The 22885-nt window shown below is 40.3% G+C and overlaps 1 protein-coding gene across 1 annotated transcript; it reads right to left on the reverse strand.

Moving 5' to 3' along the window:
- Positions 1-4880: 4880 nt before the first annotated feature.
- On the reverse strand, positions 4881-21477 carry LOC109887764 (myosin-7-like). Its single transcript, XM_031836165.1, has 40 exons — positions 21406-21477; positions 21231-21276; positions 19506-19714; positions 19049-19192; positions 18800-18956; positions 18675-18702; positions 18477-18582; positions 18238-18330; positions 17835-17898; positions 17656-17754; positions 17153-17256; positions 16921-17059; positions 16726-16844; positions 16443-16592; positions 16187-16357; positions 15714-16023; positions 15532-15605; positions 15131-15336; positions 14908-15031; positions 12991-13127; positions 12654-12909; positions 12177-12419; positions 11913-12089; positions 11657-11802; positions 11488-11578; positions 11006-11395; positions 10739-10865; positions 10522-10640; positions 10237-10433; positions 9868-10051; positions 9306-9471; positions 9011-9135; positions 8623-8931; positions 8310-8513; positions 7914-8210; positions 7674-7778; positions 7455-7550; positions 7223-7357; positions 6907-6942; positions 4881-5005 (listed from the first exon to the last, which is right to left on the reverse strand). The coding sequence occupies exons 3-39, from the start codon at positions 19704-19706 to the stop codon at positions 6922-6924; spliced, it is 5814 nt and encodes a 1937-aa protein (XP_031692025.1). The 5' UTR covers positions 19707-19714; positions 21231-21276; positions 21406-21477; the 3' UTR covers positions 4881-5005; positions 6907-6921.
- Between the last annotated feature and the right edge of the window lie 1408 nt (positions 21478-22885).

A 22885-nucleotide genomic window follows, 5' to 3' on the forward strand; every position in this document is an offset into this window, starting at 1 on the left:
CTCTGGTCTGATGAAACCAAGATTCAACTCTTGGGTCTGAATGCGAAGCGTCACATCTGGAGAAAACCTGGCACCATCCCTACGGTGAAGCATGGTGGTGACAGCATCATGCTGTGGGGGTCTTTTTTAGCGGCAGGGACTGGGAGACTAGTTAGGATCTAGGCAAAGATTAACAGAGCAAATTACAGAGAGATCCTTGATGAAAACCTGCTCCAGAGTGCTCAAGATCTCAGACTGTGGGCGAAGGTTCACCTTCCAGAAAGACAACGACCCTAAGCACACAGCCAAGACAACGTAGGAGTGGCTTCGGGACAAGTGTCTCTGAATGTCCTTGAGTGGCCCAGCCAGAGCCCAGACTTGAACCCGATCGAACATCTCTGGAGAGACCTGAAAATAGCTGTGCAGCAACACTCCCCATACAACCTGACAGAACATGAGAGAATCTGCAGAGAAGAATGGGAGAAACTCCCCAAATGCAGGTGTGCCAAGCTTGTAGCGTCATACCAAAGACGATTTGAGGCTGTAATTGCTGCCAAAGGTGCTTTAACAAAGAGTAAAGGGTTTGAATACTTATGTAAATGTGATATTTCAGCTTTACATTTTTTATACATTTGCCGATTTTTTTTTTTTTTTTTACCTGTTTTTGCTTTGTTATTATGGGGAATTGTGTGCAGATTTGTGAGGAGAAAAAAACAATTTCATCAATTTTAGAATAAGCCTGTAATGTAACAATATATGGAACAAGTCAAAGGGTCTAAATACGTGCATTCGGAAAGTATTCAGACCCCTTGACTTGTTCCATATATTGTTACAAATTGAAATTGATGAAATTGTTTATAAAAATAAAATAAAAATAAAAAAATATATATATATATATATATATATATATATATACACACATATCTTTAAAAAATATATTTTCCTTTATTTTCTTTCTCTAACCCTACCACCCCTCCCCTAATTGGAGTAGACAAATGGACAACAACACTTAGGCTAGTGAGAGGTCTAATGCTTTAATTTTTTATAATTTCTGCCCTCCAAATTCATATTCATTACATAAAAAGGCCTGTTTAATTTTGTCTAGCTTGCCGTTCAAAATCAAATTGAATATTCTTTACTCATATAATCAAAGAAATATGGGTCGCTAGGTGTAGGCAAGACCTTAAGCAAATAGGTAAACTGGGATATGACTAAAGAATTAATCAGGGTGATTTTCCACAAATTCCTTTCCATGGTAGTAAAATCGAATCTATTTTTGCTAACTTTCTATTAAAATGTCTTGTAGTAAGATAATTTATTTCTGTTTACCAATTATGTCCACATCACAGTCAGACCATTGTATTGGTAAACTACACAGTAATCCAATAGATGATATATTTCACTTATCATAATTTGGTTGTAATCCAGATAGGTTAGAAAAAGTATCTAGAATATAGCGGTGGAGGGATCCAAATTGTGGATTTGTGGATTTAAAAGAAAACATGAATCATCAGAGTACAATGACACCTATGTTTTTTCAGCTCTTTGTTTCTAACCTCTTGAAATTATTGTTAGATCTCATTTTAATAGCTGCAATTTCGATGGCCATAATAAATACACATGCCGATAGTGGACAAACTTGTTTTACTCGTCTTGACAGTGTAATACTTTCTGTCAAGTAGCCATTTTTTACTCATTTACACTTAGGGTTTACTATACAACATGTTTTTTACCACCTTTTTCTCCACAGTTTTGATCTTGACTCATCGCTGCAACTCCCCAGCCGGCATGGGAGGCGAAGGTCGAGTCATGCGTCCTCCGAAACATGACCCGCTAAACCGCGCTTCTTAACACCTGCCAGCTTAACCTGGGAGCCAGCTGCATCAAAGTGTCGGAGGAACAATTTTTAGGGCCTTCCTCTGACACCACCTGATATAGATGTCCTGGATGGCAGGAAGCTTGGCCCCAGTGATGTACTGGGCCATACGCACTACCTTCTGTAGTGCCTTGCAGTCTGGGGCCGAGCAGTTTGCCATACCAAGCAGTGATACAACCATGCTCTCGATGGTGCAGCTGTAGATATTTTTGAGGATCTGAGAAAACATGCCAAATCTTTTCAGTCTCCTGAGGGGGAATAGGTTTTGTCATGCCCTCTTCACGACTGTCTTGGTGTGCTTGGACCATGTTTGTTCACATCACCAAGAAACTTGAAGATCTCAACCTGCTCCACTACAGCTACATCGATGAGAATGGGGGCATGCTCGGTCCTCCTTTTTCTGTAGTCCACAATCATCTCCTTTGTCTTGATCACGTTGAGGGAGACAGCCAGGTCTCTGACCTCCCATTGTTGTTGGTGATCAGGCCTACCACTGTTGTGTCATAGGCAAACTTAATGATGGTGTTGGAGTCGTGCCTGGCCATGCAGTCATGAGTGAACAGGGAGTACAGGAGGGGACTGAGCACACACCCCTGAGGGGCCCCTGTGTTGAGGATCATCATGGCGGATGTGTTGTTACCTACCCTTACCACCTGGGGGCTTTCCTTCAGGAAGTCTAGGATATGCTATCGTAAATACAGCATCTTATGCATTCTAAATAACCCCCCATTCGGAAAAGGAAAATGCAAGAAATATATTTACTCTGAGCTGCGTTTCGATAGATTGGTCGAAGAGGGAAGGCTGGGTTGCCCAGCAGAGATCTCCCTTATCCTTTGAAGAATATTTCTGGGCGGATATGTTGTAGTGTGTGGTAGAATGGATACCTTGTAGTACCCTGTCGTTCTGAAGAGATTGTCCGTCCTTTCCTCGGCCACGCACGTTTACAGTTGCTGCTGATAACTCAACGTCTAGGATGTATCACTTCTTTAGTAAATAAGAGTTCAAAGTTCATACCAAGTTGCCATACTGTAAGCTCATGCTATATTCTGGCTGGTGTAGTCAAATTCATCCTTCCAGCGTGGCGATCGTCACCTCCATGTTGAAATTCGCCCTTCTAAACGTATGGACATCAGTCCTCACGTCATCGGGAATACAATGTTAATTTCGTTAGGTTGTTGTCGTTCAACCATTCGCAACCAGAGCTCACGCTGAGGTTGGCTTATTTCGCCGTGAATTGGGTCACGGGGGCTGTAAAAGAAATGTAGAAAAGGGGTTGGTTCATCATTTCTAACCAATGCCTATTCACATAGGCATGGCCACTAATTGAGCATATTTTACTTATGAAAACAATTCCCTCATTTTAAAAACAAAAATTACATTTAATCTTTTCACAAATAGTTTAATATTTAAACATTTAAAATCTGATAACTAGAATGTGTAGACTTTCCAAGATACAGTTTATGTCATCCTATCATCAGTAATAATGTCTCAGACGACAACTGATCTGACATCATATTCTTTAAGTACCACCGGACACTTTCAACTGGTTGGATTACATAAAGATTGTTATTTTCCCCCACCTATTGATGTTAATATACTCTCTCTATGTTTTTTTTTACCTCAAAATTGACCTCATTTTCTCCCCAATTTCATGGTATCCAATTGTTTAGTAGCTACTATCTTGTCTCATCGCTACAACTCCCGTACGGGCTCGGGGGAGACGAAGTTTGAAAGTCATGCGCCCTCCGATGCACAAACCAACCAAGCCGCACTGCTTCTTAACACAGCGCACATCCAACCCGGAAGCCAGCCCAACCAATGAGGAAACACCATGCACCTGGAAACCTTGGTTAGCGCACACTGCACCCAGCCCGCCACAGGAGTCCCTGGAGCACAATATCCCTACTGGCCAATCCCTCCCTACTGGCCAATCCCTCCGGGCGACGCTAGGCCAATTGTGCGTCGCCCCATGGACCTCCCGGTCGCGGCTGGTTACGACAGAGCCTGGGCGCGAACCCAGGGTCTCTGGTGGCACAGCTGGCGCTGCAGTACAGCGCGATATAGGACTCGTTTTACTGTGAATATAGATACTTTGTACCTGTTTCCTCCAGCATCTTCACAAGGTCATTTGCTGTTGTTCTGGGATTGATTTGCACTTCTCACACCAAAGTACGTTCATCTCTAGGAGACAGAAGGCGAGACAGAACGGCTGCGTGGTCCCATGGTGTTTATACTGGCATACTATTGTTTGTACAGATGAACTGCTCCCAAGGATGAACCAGACTTGTGGAGGTCTACAATTTTTTTTCTGGGGTCTTGGCTGATTTCTTTTGATTTTCCCATGATGTCAAGCAAAGAGACACCGAGTTTGAAGGTAGACATTGAAATACATCCACAGGTACAACTCCAATTGACTCAAATAATGTCAAGTAGCCTATCAGAAGGTTCTAAACCCATGACATAATTTTCTGGAATTTTCCAAGCTGTTTAAAGGCACAGTCAACTTAGTGTATGTAAACTTCTGACTCACTGGAATTGTGGTACAGTGAATTATAAGTGAAATAATCTGTCTGTAAACAATTGTTGGAAAAATTACTTGTGTCATGCGCAAAGCTATAGTTTCTTAACAAGAAATTTGTGGAGTAGTTGAAAAACGAGTTTTAATGACTCCAACCTAAGTGTATGTAAACTTCCGACTTCAACTGTATGTAAGTAAGTTCTTTATTTTGAATAAATTAGCAAAACATTCAAAAAACTTGTCATGAACATTTTGCAGAATCAAATAAACCACCTATAGGCTGTGATTTAAAATAAATCCAGTATGCCTCTAGGGTCAAAATGGTACCAGTCTGTAGTTTGAGGGTTACATTTTTCATGAAATCCTTAATGTTAGGCCAAAGAAATATTATATTGCTCTTGGGTGTGGGTAAGTGTTTCCATTTCTTTAATAAATAATGGTGAATTCTATTCTTCCAAAATCTAGTCTAAACTTCCTGTCTGAATAGAATCAAGCAATACACAGAGGGGCTGTTTAACTCTATTCTTTATTCTGCTCATGTTACATGGAGAATAGAGAAACAACTAAAGCACTACAGTCAGGAGATTTTCAGAAAGGTCCATCCGAGAGCTTCACTCTTCATCATGTCCTTTCTGTAACACAAGATGGATGAAGGTTCAAATGTAATAAACTACTGTAAACACTAAAAACATTCTTACAATGTTCTGTGCATCGTCAAACATATATGCACCTTTGGGGCTCATTGTTTGAGTGAATAGAATACACTATAAACATCATGAATAATACTAACTGTGTCTACTAGTAAATTAAAGATTTCACTAAATATTGCAATAAATCCATCACATTGTAAGTGACAATACGTGATTATTGATTTATTTGCAGATCATGATAACACAATATAGTGAACCTTTATCTTTTCTTACAGGGCTACATTAATCAGGTCAGTTGGCTGGCTTACTGTGGCATATTGTGCTATATTAAAGAAACATTCTCTGAATTGGAAAGAAATGTGGTAGGGAAAGTAATTTCTTATAAATTTCACCAGGAGAGATCATGGGTATAATGTTACTTGGCTAGTTAGCTACTAGCTAGCAACACTTGGGCTAGCTATTGTTTGCTTGATAGCTAGCTAACCTTGTGTTCACAGAATATTTGGCAGAACGGGTCCAGCTATATTGTAGCATTTCACCAGAAATATCATAATTTGATTATTTTCATATGGTAGCAAGCTAGTTAGCCACGTTTTGGCTAGTTAGCTAGCTAGTTAGCTGTCTGCAGCATCAATTGATGTCTAGCTAGCTAACTTTCTAGCGAACTAGCTAGTTTACTTCTTGGGGAACGATCATTCTTCTTAGTGCATTAGCTAGCCAACATTCATTATACATGACTTGTGTTATCCATCAATTTCTTATTAACTCAAAAATGTAGCTAGCTAGTTAGCTAACTAGTATAAGTTGTTTGAATGACAGCCTCATCACATTTATTGGGAATTTACTGACTGGCTATAGCTAGCTAACTAGTCACATATCTCATTATCTGCATATGAGTGATCATTATTGACAAATGTTTAATCCCCATATATATGAGTGTCGTCTCACATCATGTCAGTATAATTTCTTTAATTTCTGATCCAGAAAAGCACTCACAAAGCCACACCTGTAGCATGTGTTGCTTGAAGTAAAACATTGTTGTTTTCTTTAAGCTTTGAAATGATGTCTTCCTTGCATTCTATGGCCAGAAAATGACATCTTCAACAAAAAGTAGAAATGACAGCCAAAATGTAATGATAGACAAAAATGCTGTTGTGGATTATTTAATGAAGCCTACATGAGCATTATTATTAAGTGTTGTGTTTTTTTATGGAGACCTTTACCTTTAATCAATTAAATATGCAAAGTACTTCATTTTATATTGATATGTAGATTGTCTGTCACAGGTGTTGCTGCAATCCATATCACTTTCGTTTACAATGTTTTGATCAATTAAAAGTTGTTCTTCAATAACTTTATTTTCGCAGAAGAGTAGACCCTGTGTAGGCATAATTTGGCATAATAAGTAATTGTCTGCAATTAAATATGATAACAAAATCCTTGTACTACCAGGATATTCTAGTCTAATCATATTTGTTTAGTTGTTATATGACAATACTCAGTTGAACTTTTTACTATATAGATTTAGTTGTTCTTGATGTTACTTCTTTCGAGCGGGAGTAGTGAACACAGACAATTACCATTTCCGATGTCTAGTATCAAGCTGGCTTGGTGCCGTAACATCATAATATCAGCTAGTCTGCTAGTTTATTCCGGTGTTCCTTTCGTTGCAGCCACGGTTATCACAGAGCTCAGTGTAATCTCCCGAAGTATCGTTTTGATGAAACCAGTGCTAACACAGTGGTACCTGAGAAGTTCCGCTTCTTAGTTGCAATCAACCCTTTAAACTTACAAAACAATTGAGGTTGGGTCTGTCATCATACATGGTATAAGGGAGTTTGCAAATTATAACCAATGTAATTATGTTGATTGAAATAACTGACCTGGGAGTCTTGGCCTCACTCGTCATCCTTTCCTTTCTGTGACAGAGAGGATAGATAAATAATGAGAACACTGTTTTCTGGTTGATATTTTACAATGGGGAACTTCAACAGGTATGTATAGTTACTTAGTAACAATTTACGCATTTATTACTTATTTTCGTCAGGAATAAATGAGTGAATATCGAGAATTGAAATGACCATTAAATAGAATCTCAGATACGAGACGTTAAAACAATTTAAGGTTGAGACTTTTGTCATGGGAAACTGCAAAATTATAACCTATACAACACTGTACATTGACAGCAAATTCCCTGACCTTGGATCCGGCATCACGACTCTTGGCTCTCATCTTGTTGACCTGAGACTCAGCAATATCAGCCCTCTCTTCTGCCTCATCCAGTTCATGCTGAATCTTACGGAACTTGCCCAAATTGGCATTGGCTTGTTCCTCCTGTGAAAAATGTTTAATATGATTTAAGTTTCCAGCAAACACAACAATTTGAGACTTACAGATGCATCAGTTGGACGATGGAAGGTTTTCTACTTACAGCCTCCTCTGAAGTTCTCTTGTAGGATTTGACCTTAAGCTGCAGTTTGTCCACCAGGTCCTGCAGACGGCTCAAATTCTTACGGTCTTCCTCAGTCTGCACCCAAAAAGAATGGATTTTTTGTTGTTGTCATACTGAATACTGAATACAGTAAACATTTTACATTTGATTCTGAACATGTTAATAGTGTAATCTTTCAACTTGAACTTTGTGATGTACCTGGTAGGTGAGTTCTTTGATGCGTCTCTCATATTTACGGACTCCTTTTACAGAATCACTGCTCCTCCTTTGCTCCAGTTCCACTTCAGTCTCTAGCTCTCTCACCTAGAAAGATTTTAACGCACCATTTCCAATTACTTTGTTAGTTACCACTACTTTTAATATTGCAGCTAGAAATATTACTGGAGATATGACATGTGACATTGAATTAATAGAAGAGAATGTAGCTTAGACACTTACTCTGGCCTCCAGCTTCTGGATCTGCTTCTTGCCACCCTTCATGGCGATTTGTTCAGCTTCATCCAGGCGGTGCTGCAGGTCCTTGATGGTCTGCTCCATGTTCTTTTTCATGCGCTCCAGGTGAGCACTGGTGTCCTGCTCCTTCTTCAGCTCTTCTGCCATCATGGCAGCATCAGTAATGGCCTTCTTGGCTTTTTCCTCAGCATTTCTACACTCCTGCACAGCCTCCTCCATTTCATTCTGAAGTTGGGATGTGTCGCCCTCTAGCTTCTTCTTCTGGCTCAGTAAGCTGGTGTTCTACGCATATATTTGAAATGGTGTTTGTATATTACCTCTACGTACATCAAGTAGCAGATATTTAAGGAGAACCCTAATTGTTCTATATTACTGTCTTACCTGTGAGTGCAGCAGCTGAACTCTCTCACTAACATCCAGCAGTTCCTGCTCAGCCAGTTTGCGGCCTCTCTCAGTCTGCTCTACCAGGGCTCTCAGCTCATCCAGTTCAGCCTGAATCAAGTTGTTACGTCTCTCCACAATGGCAATGTTCTCCTTCAGGTCATCACTGACACGAAGAGCATCATCCAGCTGCATTTGAGAATCCTGTAGAAAGAATCAATGATTTTACTAGTTTTATTTTGTTACACAGTGTGGCTTGGCTTTTTCTGAAGGCAAAAACTATGTTTTTAATTCAATGGTGTGGAAGTAATACCTTCAGATGGGAATGGAGACCCTTAAGTTGCTTCTGGGCCTCTGATGCCTGCCTGTTTGCCTGGCTGAGCTGGATCTCCATCTCATTGAGATCTCCCTCCATCTTCTTCTTCAGCCTGAGAGCTTCATTCCTGCTGCGAGTCTCTGCCTCCAGGGAGCTTTGCAGGGTATCCACAACTCTCTGCTGGTTCCTCTTATTCATCTCCATTTCCTCATCCTTCTCTACCAGCTTCCGTTCAATGTCAGCTTTCACCTGATTGAACTCCAGCTGAGCTCTCAGGATCTTGCCCTCCTCATGCTCTAGGGAGCCCTATGAGAACACAGCCACCCATAGTTTGTCAAATGTAGTTCTGGTACATTCACTACCAGTAAATATTTTCTAATCTCACCTCAGCTTCCTCTAGAGCAGACTGTATCTCAGCCTTCTCCTGCTCCAGCTGTTTACGGATCTTTTCCAGCTCATGGATGCTCTTTCCTCCCTCACCAAGCTGCTCCGTCAGGTCAGAAATTTCCTCTGTGGAAAATATAATTATATACAATTAAATACAATTAATATAATTGTACATCAATTTCTTTTGGTGATCTGATCTCTATAGCATATCTATCTGATCTCTATCTGATCTCTATAGCATCTCGATCTTCAGTTGACTAAGTTATATAACCCAATGATTCTTATGCTCTGACCTTGGAGGTTCTTGTTCTCCCTCTTCATGGTCTCCAGATGATCCAGAGACTCCTCATAAGAGTTCTTGAGTTTGAAGAGCTCAGTGCTGAGAGATCTGGCCTCTTTCTGGGAGCTCTCCAGCTCAGTCTGAGACTCCTCAAACTTCTGCTTCCACTCAGCTAGGACCTGAAAATCATACATGTATTTTAGGTAGTTTGAATACAGTGTATGATTAAGATGAGATGTGCTTATTGTCCATTAACTTACAAAGAATAGAAATGTGTCTTTGTGCTCAAAACCCAACCCCCCGAGACACACAGGCATTGGAAGCTATGGGTCAGCCACTGTGCAGTGCCACAGTGCAGTGCCCCTGGAGCAATTATTGGGGGTTAAGTACCTTGCTCAAGGGCACAACGGCAGGCGGTGTAGAAATGTAGGATGACCCTCCGGTTGCCGGCTAACTTCGCACCAGGTTTTCTTGTCTGAGGGTGTTGGCCCACTTCTCGAATCACTAGGCTACCCCTATCATGTATAATAATGAAGCCTAATAGGACTTGTGTATTCCATATGTTTATTTCTTACCTTGTCAAAGTTCCTTTGCTTCTTGTCCAAAGAGGCAGCAGCTGCATTGGATCTCTCCACATCCACCATGAGATCTTCAATCTCATTCTGGAGTCTGTGTTTAGTCTTCTCTAGGGATGAACATTTAGCATTTACAGCTTCCACAGCTTCTTCTGCATCCTGCAGACGCTGAGCCAGTTTCTTCCTAGATTGGCATAGTTGAGAAACACATTTCAGCTGCCTTTTTTCTGTCTGGAAGTACAGTATAATGGTTGTTTAACACATAATCAATGTATTATATATTGATCATGTACAGTAGATTTGTGTATCACTTTTTCAGCCAAGGTTCAATAGCCTGAAAAGTAAGAGAAAGTAATAAAACATCCTTACTTTGCGTCCTCAAGCTCTTCAGTCTTCTGGATGGCATCAGTTTCATACTTGGTTCTCCACTGAGCCACCTCAGCATTAGCCTTGGACATGCCACGCTGCAGCTCAGCCTTGGCCTCCTGTTCCTCCTCATACTGCTCCCTCAACAGATCTGAGTCATGGCGAGCAGACTGCACTGCATGGGCAAGTGCGTTCTTGGCCTGGTAAGGAAATTTATAAAAGGATCTGTAATTATGCCTGATGATGAATGTAGTTAGATAAGAGACACTGCATTCTTTGTATAAATACCTTGACTTCCTCCTCCAATTGTCTCTTGAGGTCTTCAATCTGCTGAACGTTGGACTGCTTACCTCTAGTCAGTTGGGAGACCAGAGAGTCCTTCTCCTCCAACTGTCTGGCAAGTTCACCTGTTTTCATGATATTCAAATTATTAAAAATTAAATTACTAATTGTGGTAATTCATTTTGTCTGTTTATATGCATGTCCAGGTTTTTAGTTAATATACCATTCTCAGTTTGAAGCTTTGCTTTCTGCATTGTGAAATCATTGATGGATCGCTGTCCTTCCTCAGCTTTCGTCCTGTATTCACTCATCTGGTCCTCTAGAGTGCGGCACATTTTCTCCAAGTTTGTCTGAAAACATTCGTTTTTTAGATAACACAGCACAACCTTCATAGATTGTATCTACTAACCTAATGGCATGTGCAGTTCCACTTGCTATATCTATCTAATCTCAGAAAGGTATTGTATTTTGTTATTATGAATCCACTGACCTTAGCCTTGACAATCTGCTCCATGTTGGAGACCACATCATCCAGCTCCAGCCTGAGCTCACTCTTCTCTTTCTCCAGCTTCTGCTTCACTCTCTGAAGGTTGTCAATCTGTTCTCCCAGGTCAGCTACACTGTCAGCATTTTTCTTCCTTAGAGTGGCAGCTGTAGCCTCATGCTGCAGGGTAGCCTCTTCAAGGTCTCTGCGCACCTTCTGGAACTCAGCCTCCCTCTTCTTGTTCATCTCAATCTGGGCAGCAGTGGCTCCACCAGCCTCCTCCAGCCTCTCACTGATCTCTTCTAGCTCTCTGGACAAGTCTGCCCTCTGTTTCTCCACCTTGGCACGGGCAGCTCTTTCAGCCTCCAGCTCTTCCTCTAATTCCTCAATGCGGGCCTGAAATGTTAGGATTTCAAATGTTCTGGTAAGATGAGAACATAAGCATATGTAACAGAAAGATTCCCTTTTCAACAATGCCATTGAAATACCTGCAGCTCCTTCAGTTTCTTCTGAAGCTGGGCACCCAAAGCCTGCTCATCCTCAATCTTGCTGTTGAGTTGGCTCATCTCAAAGTCCTTCCTGATAAGTAAATTAGACATTTGAGCACTTTGTGTAAAATAACTATTCATGATATTTTGTGGGTTTGTGGGATCTTACTTCTTCATTCTCTCCTCCAGCTGCTGCTTGTCATTCTCCAGGTCCATTAGGCTCTCCTGGGTCAACTTTAAATCTCCCTCCAGCTTTCTCTTGGCTCTCTCAAGGTCCATTCTCACCTTCTTCTCTTGCTCCAGAGACCCTTCAAGCTAATAAAGGATATATTAAACAACATTCGGAGTCAGCAATTTACTGTAGCGTATTTTTAGGATATTACTAATTTTGTTGTACTTTTTGTGAATTACTATTTGATACTCACATCATCAACTTGCTGTTCCAGTTTGGCTTTGGCCTTGGTCAGCGTGTTGACTTTGTCCTCCTCACTCTGCAGGTCATCCAGCGTTTGTTGATGAGCTTCCTGCAGAGCCTTCTTCTCCTTGGTCAGCTTGGCAATGATTTCATCCAGAGCTGCCATCTCCTCAGTAAGGTTTTTAACCTTCGGAAACAGAACAGTGTCATTACACTTTTATCCAAACCACTTAATTGGAATTTTAACATCACAAGAATAAAGATAAACCATTACCTTGTTCTCTGTGGCATGCTTTTCCTTCTCCACTTTAGCCAGAGTGAGCTCCAGATCATCAATGTCCTTCTTGAGTTCTGAGCACTCATCCTCCAGCTTCCTCTTCTTAGCAGTTAGCTCTGAATTCATCTCCTCCTCATCCTCCAGTCTTTCTGTCAGCTCTTTGGCTTTGGCCTCAAGCTGGATTTTGCTCTTGATCAGACCCTCACATCTCTCTTCAGCATCACCAATAGTGTCTTCTTGCTGTCAGTGTGTCAATATATAAGTATTTGAAGTATTTTCAGTTTGTTTGGTGGCATAATATTTGGACAGTACAAATAATCGACAAATGCTCCACTGATTGTTTGTATTTAGCAAATCATGTGGCTCCTCTCTCTGTTTTTCTATTTCTCTAGTTAGCTAAAAGCTCATTTTGACAAAGGCCATTTTGACAAAGGATGTGAATGCAACAACTGTAGTGCAGTTAAAGTTACTCACAGTTTGGACAGCGAGCTGCAGGTCGTTCTTCTCTTGGATAAGGGACACCATCTTCTCTTCCAGCTCCTTTTTACGGGCTTCACTTTTAGCATAAGCCTCTTTAAGCTTCAGGAATTCTTCCTTCATGTTGGCCATCTCCTTCTCAGTCTCTGCTGACTTCAGCAGAGGTTTGATCTTGAAGTACATCTTCATCCAGGGCCAATTCTTGACACCCATGAAGGCACGAATGTTCCATTGGATCACAAGCAAGGCATCCCTGTGAAATTGAATATAATTATACAGCCTTTTCTTCCTCCACCATATTGTCTGCAGAAGTTGTATCTATTCTTATTCCAACCTGCGGTCAACAATTTTCTGGAACTCAATTCTGGCAAGTAGACCACGTGATCTGGCCTGGAAGCCAGTGATGATAAGAGCGAGACGATCGTCTCTCATCTCCTCAAGAGTACCCAGGAGACCAGCCTTGAAGAACACCTAAAGATACACAAGTTCATAATGTAGTGCTTGTATCGTCTTGTATTTGGCAGGATTGTATTTTGATGCCAGTTGAGCATAAATACCTCAAATGTGTTATCCCCAGATTTACAAAACGTGGTAGTTCTATTTAGATTGCTGATTTCATGCCAATTTTTACAAAAATGACACAAATTGACCACAATTTGGCCCTGTAATGAGCGAATTATATTTGGCCAAGGCTTGGATCCATAGGTAACGCCTATGGCCAATGGCTTGGATCCATTGGCCCCATCCTGCCACCATCCTGCCTCCCTGGATCCCGCTGGAAAGATCAGTATCATGTTCTGTTTCTTCACCTTCAGGCCTACATTTTTGTTGTCCCTCTCCCTTCACATTTCTCACTGTCAATGGTGAATGATAATTCTTCAAGTTTTACCGGTGAAACGTCTTTGCAAAAACTGCATGCCTTTCATTTGATCTTAATCAGTTTCATGGGAATATGCATTTAGATCTTCTAGTTGTGTAGATTGAGCGAGTTTTATAGCAGATGGTGTTAACAACCTGTAGCATACCTGTGTCTTGTTTCAACTAAAGTACATATTTTGCTTAATGGCGTGCACTGTTGAGTTCTGGCCACATGAGACAAAAATGCAACTATTCGCACAATCCTCCTAAAATCTCATAAGAAATTAAGTGCTGTTTTTTTCTTACAGTAACATTATACAATGCTATTATAGTCTGTTCTGTCATGTGCAATACTGTCAATGGGATATTGCAGACATTGATTCAGCTTTGATCTAACTTTATTAAACAAGAAACCAGAGCAGCCTGTTCTCTACGAGTAGAGCAGAGACTGTGCGTGAGTAGAGAATCCCACACATGCGCAGAAGCTTTGGGACCTTTAACCTGGGAAGAGGGGTCCAGAAAAGTCAGATCCCCAGCCACTCTGTGGATTTTAGAACATCAATCCCAGCATGCTGACCAAGAGTTACACAATTTGGCAAGGTCTTTAAAAACATGTACAAAAACAGTATGGCCACAATGCTTTTAATTGCTTATAAGTAGCTACATTAGATCTGGATCTACCACATGGTGGCACTACACCAAAGATACACTGAGTATAACAAACATTAGGAACACCTTCATAATATTGACTTGCACCCCCCCCCCCCCCCCCCTTTCCAAAGGGATGCTGGCCCATGTTGACTGTCAAATTGGCTGGATGTCTTTGGGTGGTGGAACATTCTTAATACACACGGGAAACTGTTAACCATGAAAAACCCAGCAGTGTTGTAGTTCTTGAAACAAACTGGTGCGCCAAGCACCTACTATCATACCCCGTTCAAAGGCACTTCCATTTTTGTTTTTCCCATTCACCCTCTGAATGGCACACGTACACAATCCATGTCTCAATTCTCTTAAAGCTTAAAAATCATCCTTTAACCTGTCTCCTCCCCTTCATCTGCACTGATTAAAGTGGATTTAACAAATGACATCAATAAGGGATCATAGCTTTCACCGGGATTCACCTGGTCAGTCTGTCATGGAAAGAGCAGGTCCTCGACTTGACCCATTTGTTCTTAATGTTTTGTATACTCTGTTTTTATCTAGACTAGACACATTTTCCCTAGACACAGAAGACATGAGGTAAGCATGATCAGTGGTATATCAGCACTTATTTCAAAAAGCATTGCTCAGGTTACCATGATAGTGATGTATTGGTAATATTGCTGCTACTTTTCCATCCTGGTACAACAGGTTGCTTTTTTATTGCTTTTCATCTATTTAGAGAACTTACCTTAGTGTGTCCTAATCTGTACTGGGTATGGTCAATATCCAAAGAGCCCAACAGTTTTTCAGCTGCCTTCATGTTGTCCATGAACTGACCCTCAGGGATAGCATTTGGATTGAGGATGCGGTATCTGAATTTAAATCAGAAAGAAATTATCTTAAAAAAGGGAACATTTGAATAGTTAAACAATTGAATTTATTTTAGAAAGGAAATGAATGGTTATTTTTACCTCTGTTTGAAGTCGGCATACAGGATTCTGTTGGGGAAGCCCTTTCTGCAGATCCTGATGCCTTCCAGCACACCGTTACAGCGCAGCTGGTGCATGACCAGAGGATTCTCCATGGCCCCAGGAGTCTTGGTCTCGTTGGGGATGATGCAACGCACAAAGTGGGGGTGAGTAGACCTCAAGTTGGTCATGAGTTTACCCAAGTTCTCCTGTCAGTATGACAAATGTAGAATTTTCCATCAGTGAATGAGTCTCCAAGTACCTCACGAGTCACAGCGGCATTTAATGCTAACATGCCAATCCACAACATACTGGCATCTCAAATATAGCGGAAATATAATACATTTGTTAATATTCTGACATGTGGAAACATCAAAAATATATTGATTTAAGCTCAGATTTACCCTGTGCAATGCAGACACAGTCTGGAAGGAAGAACCTTTCTTCTTTTTTCCTCCAGCCGCTTTTTCTTCAGGTGCTGGATGATAATGAAATAATTATTTAAATATACTATTATGACCACAATATTGTCTATTTGTAATTATGTTAGTGGTTTGTAGTCTTTGTAGATATAAACACATAGTACCTCCTTCTGCACCAGCATAGTTCACAAAGAGATTGGCCAGGAACTTAAGACTTGACTTCTGGAACAGTCCAACCACAGTCTCATTCAGGGGGTCCTTGTTCTTCACCAGCCAGTTACCAATGTTGTAGTCAACAATGCCAGCATAGTGAACCAAGGAGAAATGGGCCTCTGGTCTACCCTTAACAATCCTAGGCTTCTGGAAGCATGCATTTTTGCCCAGATGGGTGTCATACAGCTTCGCTTTGAATGTAGAATCACTGGCCTTGGGGAACATGCACTCCTCTTCAAGGATGGACATGATACCCATGGGCTAGTGGAAGGAATGAATGAAAATTAATTAATGTTAAGGGAAAAGCAGAGTGAATAAATTTGTAATGGAAGGACATTTATTAAGATGTACCTTGTAATGTTTGAAATCTCAAAGATTACTCAGGTCATATCATATAAACGTCTGCAAAACTGAAGACACTAACCCTTTCAATGAGGTCAATGCAGGCAGCCAAGTCCATGCCAAAGTCAATGAACTCCCAGACGATGCCCTCTTTCTTATACTCTTCCTGCTCCAGCACAAACATGTGGTGGTTGAAGAACTGCTGCAGCTTCTCATTAGTGAAGTTGATGCACAGCTGCTCAAAGGTGTTGAACTGAAATAGAAGTTCACAGTTACTTTATGTTGTCAGCTGTAATGTTCTATATTCCATTTTTATCAAATTTACATCAAATACTCACATCAAAGATCTCAAAGCCAGCAATGTCCAGCACACCAATGTAGTGCTGGCGAGCGTTCTTAGTGTCCAGAGTAAGGTTGATTCTTATCACCATCCAGAGGAACATGTTCTCGTAAACTTTCTTTGACAGTGCACCAATAGAGTAGTACACCTACAAAATATTGAGAAAATAAATTACTAAAACATAGCCTCAACATAAACGTGGAAATTACAGGTAGGAAAATATTAGCAACCCTATACAGAAGTGTTAGCTCCTTGAAATGTAAAACTATTTTGAGACTCACCTGGTCGACATTCTGACCTTTGGTGACCCACTCATTTCCTACTTTGACCCTTGGATGACACAGCCCCTTGACTAGGTCAGCAGAGTTCAGGCCCATCAGATATGCAGCTTTGTCAATATCTGGAATGGCAAAGTTGTATGATTAGAAGAGGCTACTTTATAATGAAGTGAGAGGTTTTAAATCCTCAGCACTCACCCTCAGTGCCATCTGCCTCTGCTTGCTCCTCCCGCTGTTTATTCTTGAACTTCATGTTGCCGTAGTGCATGATGGCACCAGTCAGCTTATAAATGCCATTCTTCTCCTCTTGGGAGAAGCCCAGCACATCAAAGGCATCCTAGTTCCAAAAATGCCATTGTTTTGTACTGGAGAAAGAGTTGGATACAAGTGGGAAATGATCGTATGTACAGTATGTACATATTCTACTCACATCAGTAGCCATTAGCTCATCTGCATCATTAATGGAAGTTACAGCAATCTCTCCTTGGGAGATGAAGGCATAGTCATAGGGATTGCTGGTGATGAGTAGCATCTCTGAAAATAATTGAACAGCACAGTTTAATTTGTGTTTGGGCTGTGGTATAGGTCAAAACAAGATACACTCAGTATTAGGATTGGGGTCAATTCTAAAATTGGCATTGTGTTATATTATAAATAGACAGGACGGCAAATTAGTCCTAATCAAGTTTCGAAAAACTGCAGATTGATTTGTGTGCATCCAATTTCAGTGTTGCGTACTTGCATGGAATTTAAATCATTTTAACTTTCTTATGAAAAAAGGAAACATTACAACATAAATCACGCTACATTGTGCTGAGTGTTTTTCGCTGGGGGATCGCTGCACCATAAGAATTTAATTGGATTTCATCAGAAATGTTCTGTTTAATCCTGAATTGACATCAACCCTACTCAGTTTGATGATTCAATACTCACCCAGCAGTTCTGGTTTCTTTTGGGACAGGATCTGATAGAAGATGTGATAGTCTCTCTCAGCCTTGAGCTGGAAAGTTACACGTGACTTCTCCAGAAGATCTGATGAGTATGGAAAAGTGCTTTTGGTATTAATGTGTTTCCTGTCAAAGAGATCTGGGCAAATTGAGTGTTGTACTCACAAGTCTCAATGTCAGCAGACGAAAGCTTCCCACTGACTCCAAAATGAATGCGGATGAATTTACCCTGTAAATTATTGTAATAGCATAAATGAATGAGCACACGAGAGCTGGGTTCAAGTAGTATTTGTTTTATTTTTGAATACCTTAAGTGCGCATGATTGAGTTTGCATGGTGTAATGGAACTGATGGATAGTCCTACAAGGTAAATCCCACATTTCTGGTTCTCAATCAAACACTGAAAGTATTTGAAATAAAACAAATACTTTTTAACCCAGGTCTGGTGCACAGACAGACCCAAAAGGGAAGATTAACTAACGTCATGACATCAGCTAATGGTTATACAATTCAAATCCAGAGGATAAGATTTGAATGATATTTGATAAACAAACAAGACCAAACTTACGAATCGGGAGGAGTTGTCATTCCTGATGGTCTTGGCATTACCAAAAGCCTCCAGGGCAGGATTGGCCTGGATGATTTGATCCTCCAGGGTCCCCTACAACCCAACAACCACACAGTGTTAAAATGCAGCATTAAAATAAATACTGTACGAACATACATTGGATTTTGTTAACATACTGTATGCCCATCCAGCCATGAAGAATGTTTAATTTAGGATCGATAACAATGAATATTGTTAACCTTTTTTTCTTCTGCGGCACTTTTCTTTCCGCTAACAGCAGCAATGCTGGCGAAATACTGGATGACTCTCTTGGTGTTAACAGTCTTTCCAGCACCGGATTCTCCACTAGGATTTAAAAATACAAATGTTGATATCTCAGAATTTCTCTTAATTTCTAATAGTCTCAAATGGACATAGCCTTTGGTTGATGTACTTACGTGATAAGGACAGACTGATTTTCCCTGTCTGTTGAAAGAGAATTATCAGTAAATGTGACATTATCCAAATATCATTTGATATTCCTTTTCAAATATATATTTGAAAAGGAAAAGTTCTATTTTACCTGACAACATGTACTGGTAGGCATTATCAGATATGGAGAAGATGTGAGGAGGAGCTTCTGTCCTCTTCTTGCCTCTGTATGCATTGACAACAGACTGATCGTACACTGGCAGCCACTTGTATGGGTTGACAGTGACACAGAACAGTCCTGAGTAGGTCTGTCAAAGACAAGGGGATGCATATTTAGTTTAATTCATTTGAATTAATACATTGATTTATTGGAGATATTAGCAGACAGGTCATTGCTTACATAGATCATCCAGGCTGCGTAACGCTCTTTGAGGTTAAACAGCACAGCGGGCTCGTGCAGGAAGGTGAACATCGCCATGTCCTCAATTTTATCAAACTTTGGCGGGTTCTGGGGGTGGACGTCGTCCTCCTTCACAGTAACAGTCTGAAAGAAGAGCAAATTAAATTGTTTTGTTTCATTTTAAGGTGCAGAGGTGTTCTCATCCTAATTTGAGATTACACACAACATTGAATTGTCACAAATCACCATTTACATGTAATGCCTGATTTACATAAAACATGTTCAAGATCTCAAGTCAGGATTCTTCTTTTTGTTGTCTCTTGTGAGAATCACACTTATAGTAATCTATAAAGCACATAGAGTTATCCTAGTAGGAAAATTAATTATCTTATGATTTTCTAGGTATCCATTTTCCAGGTCATATTCTTTGAGAAATGCTCTTCAACAGAATATTTACCTTTCCAAACTCCGTTTCAGCGGTGACTTTAGCCCCATCTCTGCTGGTGATTGTGGCCTTGACGTATTCTACCTCAGGGTCAGGCACATAGCACTCTCTCTTTATGTCAAAGGGTCTAGTCTGGCATTCCATACGCTCCTTGTCTGACTTACGCAGAAAGGAAGCTGCGGCGCCAAACTCTGCCATCAAACTGTCCCCCATTCTTAAACCTGTGAAGGCAGGAACAGAGCATTGATTACATACAGTGCCTTCAGAAAGCATTCATATCCCTCAACTTATTCCACATATAGTTTTTTTCAGCCGGAAATTGTATAATTGTATAATGTGATATTAGTATTACTGTATGTACAGTGGTGTCCGATATTATTGACACCTTTGATAAAGATGAGCAAAAATGACTATGAAATAAAATATTCAGATACTGAGCTATATTGTATGCTCAAAAACATTTGGAAATTATAGATTTTTTATAATACAATTGTAATACAATTGCTCAGGGAAAGAGATTTTATTAAGTAATATTTTTTTCTCTAACAGGTACAGGGTAAAAATGATTGACACCCCTGTTTTCAATACCTTTCAATACATGAGGATAATTCCACTGTGGCCCTTGTTAAGGTCAATGGCATCATGATCTTTACCCAAGACAAGGACATTTTAGGCAAAGACCTGGTTGCCTCTGGCAGGAGGCTGAAACTTGATCGCAAGTGGATCTTCCAACAAGACAATAACCCAAGCACACATCAACATCCACAAACAAATGGTTAATTGGCCACAAAATCAACATTTTGCAATAGCCATCTCAGTCTTCAGACTTGAAACCTATTGAAAACCTGTGGTTTGAATTGAAGAGGGCAGTCCATAAGCACAGATGAAGGATATCAAGGATCTGGAAGGATTCTGTATGGAGGAATGGTGGAAGATCCTCCCCAATGTGTCCCAACTCGTGATATATTTGACAAAAAGGCTCAGACCCATTATTCTCACAAGGTGGGGTATTGAAAACAGGGGAGTCAATCATTTCGACTCCTTTTTGAGAAAAGTTGTTTTACTTGTTAAACAAAATATCTTTCTCTGAGCAATTGTATTAGCATAAAATATTATAATTTCCCGAATATATTTAGGATACTAAATAGCTCATTATTTGAATGATTTATTTTATACAGTCATTTTTGCTCATCTTTATCTAGAGAGTCAATAATTTTGTACTGTATATGAGTAGTATACTGTACCAGCCATGGCATAATGGTCATGGCAGATCAATAGAACTTTAAAATATAAGCCTAAAAAAAACACGAAGGTCGAGGCAGGACAGCAGTAAACTACCAGATTTAGAGTCATAGATTAATAAGTGTTTATCTGAACAATGCAAAGGTCAGTAAACCAACAGCACATTGGAAATGAACCAAAACATGTGAAATTCAGAGCAGATCAAAGTGACTAGGTCCACTGTAGCTGAAATCTACAGCTTGTGTAGTGATGACACTGACAACATGTAATTACTGTACAGGATATATGTATTATGCCACATAAACAAGTTGACTAGATTGATGAGTACAGACAAGAAAATTGAATACATCAAATAAATAACATTATTTGTATCTTTATTTTTGCATTAGTATACAAATTTGTCAAGCTGTTATAGTTTTCATGAAACACATTTAAAGACTTCACACAAACCACTAGGAGGCATCTTATAGAACCTTAGAAGATTATGATTCTTACCTGTTGTTGGTCACCCCTTGGATACGTTTGGTGGAAAAGATCTCTACTGAGAATGAAATAGACAAATACAAAGACAAATATCAGTCAACTGACCAGCTATGTGTGGTTATGACTATTGTTAGGTCCTGTAATGATTATCTTTGCCCTCCTCAGCAGACTGCCTCTATATGCTTACCTTCAGGATGTCCGGTGTCTCGTGTCTCCCCCTGGTCTGTCTCCCCCTGGTCTGTCTCCCCCTGGTCTCCATCTCTCTTTATAAAGAGTGTTGCTCAGCCCTATATGGAGATGGTTCATGTCATGACATAAATTAGACTGATTATTTCAAAATATCTGTATTTGGGGCTAGAGGTGTATACCTCTTTGACCTATCAGGCTCGTTATAACAACAGGCTATTCCAGGGAGGACAGAGGAGGGGAGAAATTGGCTGCATTGAAAGCCCACTTGATCAGGGGGCGGTTTCAGGCACTGTAGTCATCTAAACATTACAAGCATGTATGTTTGACCAATGAGAATTAATCAAATGATGTATGTAACATGAAATGACAGAAAGTAAGTTAGATCCCAAAATTTTGGAAGTAGAGGTGTGCACCTCAGACCTATCAGGCGTGTTGTAACAGCAGGCCATCAATAAGGAGGGAGAAGGGGAGCAAAAACCCAGGGTGCATGTAGAGCATCACACTTTGCTATAATTCCTTTTTTTGTGTCACTTTACCAGATGAGGTGGCTACATGACGCCGTTATGACATTTCAGAGCCCATTTTAGCACCCTCCTTTATTGGGCAGTTTCAGGCTCCATGGACATCCAACACATACCAATATTGTATGTTTGATCGTTGGAAATCCCTTGAATTTAGTAAGGGGGTGTTGATTTTAATGGAGGTTAGTTTTGAGTTTTATGTTCTAGTACATGTTTGGGAACAAACTAGAACATCTTTGTGTTGTGATTGCTTAATGTAATTGGATGTCATGAGAAAGTCATCATACATGGTGTGAAATCATGGCAAGACAACTGCAACTGTCAGTTGTTCACCAAGGCAAGGTCACTTTCCTTTCCATTGTCATTAAGAGTCCCAGCTACTGTAAGCATAACCCTAGGCCCCATCTTGTTGACGTGGCATTGTCTCCTTTTTATCCTTGAGGACAAATATAAACCTGTGAAATTGTTATTGGATTCCTTCAACTGACCATGAGGCACTTCAATGTGCTTGAATGTGTGGGCCTCTCCATCTGACATTGTAATAGCTGCAGCCTTCTCACATAAATAATTCCAGGCCACAAATGGAAAGGGGGACTCAATTTACCTCATGAAACCTTCACCCAGGCGCGTCATACCTGAGTTGGAAACAGAAGATATTGTTTATTTTACACATAATTCATTCAAAAATATCCAATTTACTATCAGTGCTCCTAAAAAAAGGGTACATGATGTTTATCAGTGTCCAACATGTCAGATACTGGTAACACTTTCAAAGACAATATGCTATTGAAACCTTGGTGAATAGCCTTTTGTTTTTTCCCCCTGCTATTTATTAGTGTCCTCTGTGTAAAGTTTGCATCAAGTCATTCTTAGTACATTGCATACACAAAAACATGTGTAGCCCCTGTGTATTTCTCAATTAGACTGAGTGAATATCTGACAAGGGACATGAGGTCT

This window comes from Oncorhynchus kisutch, linkage group LG11 (assembly GCF_002021735.2).
Source record: "Oncorhynchus kisutch isolate 150728-3 linkage group LG11, Okis_V2, whole genome shotgun sequence".
Taxonomy (NCBI): Eukaryota; Metazoa; Chordata; class Actinopteri; order Salmoniformes; family Salmonidae; genus Oncorhynchus; species Oncorhynchus kisutch.